Below are 2470 nucleotides of genomic sequence, written 5' to 3'. Positions count from 1 at the left end.
CCATGCCCAGCTAATTTTTGTATTTTTAGTAGAGACAGGGTTTCACCATGTTGGCCAGGCTGGTCTCAAACTCCTGACTTCAAGTGATCCTCCTGCCTCAGCCTCCCAAAGTGCTGGGATTACAGGCATGAGTCATCACATCTGGCCTATTCTCTTTACTTTTGTATGTTTGCAATTTTTCACAAAGCTTTTTGTTTTTAAAGAAAATCTCAACTCAGCATCGTCTAGCAGTCTCTTAAAATTGCCCTTGGGAGATTTGGCAAGCTTGCTTTGGGCACTGGCCCAGTAAATGCGAGGCGAGCCCAGGGCGCCCTCTGCTGCCAGGCCTGTCCCACAAGCTCTTGTTCTGCCTCTGCCTACAGGGTATGCTGGTTTTCATCATCAGCGGCCTTGTCATCCTGGCCTACTGCTCCCAGGCCAGCAATGAGAGGACCTACCAGGAGGTGGTGTGGGCTGTGTGTGGCAAGCTGACAGGTGTGCTGTGTGAAGTGGCCATCGCTGTCTACACCTTTGGCACCTGCATCGCCTTCCTAATCATCATTGGTGACCAGCAGGACAAGAGTGAGCTTCCCCCTCAGTCCCTACCCCATCTCTTCTTATCAGCCCTGCGGGGGAGGGAAAAGGTGCTGAACACCTCTCCAGTACTTACCTGGGCCCAGCATTCATCTGGGAATCCTCCCTCCAGGCAGAGGGAGGTCCTGGGACCCAGCGGAGCAGGAGGGCCACACCCCGTGATGGCCTGGCTTGACATTCCCTCCTTCCTCCCTGTGCAGTTATAGCTGTGATGGCAAAAGAGCCGGAGGGGGCCAGCGGCCCTTGGTACACAGACCGCAAGTTCACCATCAGCCTCACTGCCTTCCTCTTCATCCTGCCCCTCTCCATTCCCAGGGAGATCGGCTTCCAGAAATATGCCAGGTATGGAGGCCCCAGCCCCGGTCAGACAGAAGCTGTGATCCTGGGCAACTGTAGACCCAAGGGCTCCTGGGGAACCCTGCTCCTCCATGCCACCTTACCTTAGGGAGCAAGAGTAGGCAAAGCAGGGCAGACTGGGGCTTGCAGGGTTTCAGATAAGACCATCCTTTTCTGTCTCCATCACAGAAAAGGATGCATCCGTGAGAGATTCAGTTCTAAGTGTCCTTTTGCATCCATGAGAAATTCAGTTCTAAGTGTCCTTGTCAAAGAAAAAACAGGTGGTATCTGGATGGTGAAGGCGGCCTCCTGGCTTTCCCTGGGAGGAAGGGATTTGGGTCTTTGAGATTGTCAGCCTGGCAGCATCTTACCTGCAGCTTGGCATGAAGGAAGGAAACTGGTTTCCTGTCTCAGCGTCTGAAAGGCTGTGGGATTCTAGGCTTCCCCGTCCGTAAGTACAGGGGCCATGCTCCACTCTCTCCAAGGCTCCCATAAATGTTGCCACAAAAGTGTTTGTACTCTCAACCCCCTTACCTCTGGCATCTCGTAGTTCTCAAAGGCCAGGCTTAGAGGATGGGCTGCCCACAACCCCTGCCCAGGCTGGGCTGCTCTGATTCAAGTCCCAGGTGTGCTTTGGAGCCCTGCTCTCTGCATTGTCTCTGAGCCATGGAGCTGAACCAGCACTTCCAATGGCCAGAGATGATGATCGGGTCCCCTCTTGGCTGTCCAGCTCCCTCCTAGCTGTGGCAGGTTTCTCTGAAACTACTTCTCAGGCATTTCCTGAGTCTTTGCTTGGCATAGTTCCTGGTTCATTCAGTGGACACTTGTGGTCACTAGAGCTGAAGGTGGATGTCCCTAGGGGTGGAATCAGATAAGAGGCAGCTGGGGATGAGGACACTTAGTCTCTCCTTCCCGGCAGCTTCCTGAGCGTCGTGGGTACCTGGTACGTCACAGCCATCGTTATCATCAAGTACATCTGGCCAGATAAAGAGATGACCCCAGGGGACATCCTGACCAGGTGAGGGTGAGGGCCCTGGGAGACATGGGGAAGAAGCCACCACTTGGGCCCCAGCAGGTGCTGGGTCAGGAACCAGAAGGCCACACAGGTGCTTTTCTCAAGGCTCGTGAGCTCATCAGGGCTGACTTGGTCATTGTAGGAAGGAGAAAAGAGCTCCTGATCTCATGTTACTGGAGAGAAGAGCAAGAATCAGAGACAGGAGGCACCTTGCCACCCACATCCAACAGATGAACAGTGTGAGGCTAGGCCTTGGGTTGTGGAGGAACCTGAGGGTGGAATTGCCCATGTTTCCAGCATGTGATTATCTGTAATTTATATATCTTTGAGGGTGAATTTATTATTTAAAAAAAACCAAAAAAACAAAAAACAGGGCCAGGCGCGGTGGCTCACGCCTGTAATCCCAGCACTTTGGGAGGCCAAGGCAGGTGGATCATGAGGTCAGGAGATTGAGACCATCCTGCCTAACATGGTGAAACTCCGTCTCTACTAAAAAAATACAAAATATTAGCCGGGTGTGGTGGCGGGCGCCTGTAGTCCCAGCTA

The 2470-nt window shown here is 53.1% G+C and overlaps 1 protein-coding gene across 2 annotated transcripts in view; it reads left to right on the top strand.

Moving 5' to 3' along the window:
* The window catches only part of SLC38A7 (solute carrier family 38, member 7), a 30844-nt gene that overhangs the window by 5544 nt on the left and 22830 nt on the right, over positions 1–2470 (top strand). For both annotated transcript variants that reach the window (XM_011994004.1, XM_011994003.1), the window contains 3 exons: positions 363–561; positions 774–915; positions 1829–1927. In XM_011994004.1, the coding sequence (XP_011849394.1) occupies positions 363–561; positions 774–915; positions 1829–1927 (440 nt within the window). The remainder of the gene's footprint in view (positions 1–362; positions 562–773; positions 916–1828; positions 1928–2470) is intronic.

Source organism: Mandrillus leucophaeus, unplaced genomic scaffold, assembly GCF_000951045.1.
Source record: "Mandrillus leucophaeus isolate KB7577 unplaced genomic scaffold, Mleu.le_1.0 Scaffold44, whole genome shotgun sequence".
Lineage (NCBI taxonomy): Eukaryota > Metazoa > Chordata > Mammalia > Primates > Cercopithecidae > Mandrillus > Mandrillus leucophaeus.
The sequence above is the reverse complement of the archived record's forward strand: the minus strand, read 5'-3'. Positions and strand labels throughout refer to the sequence as shown.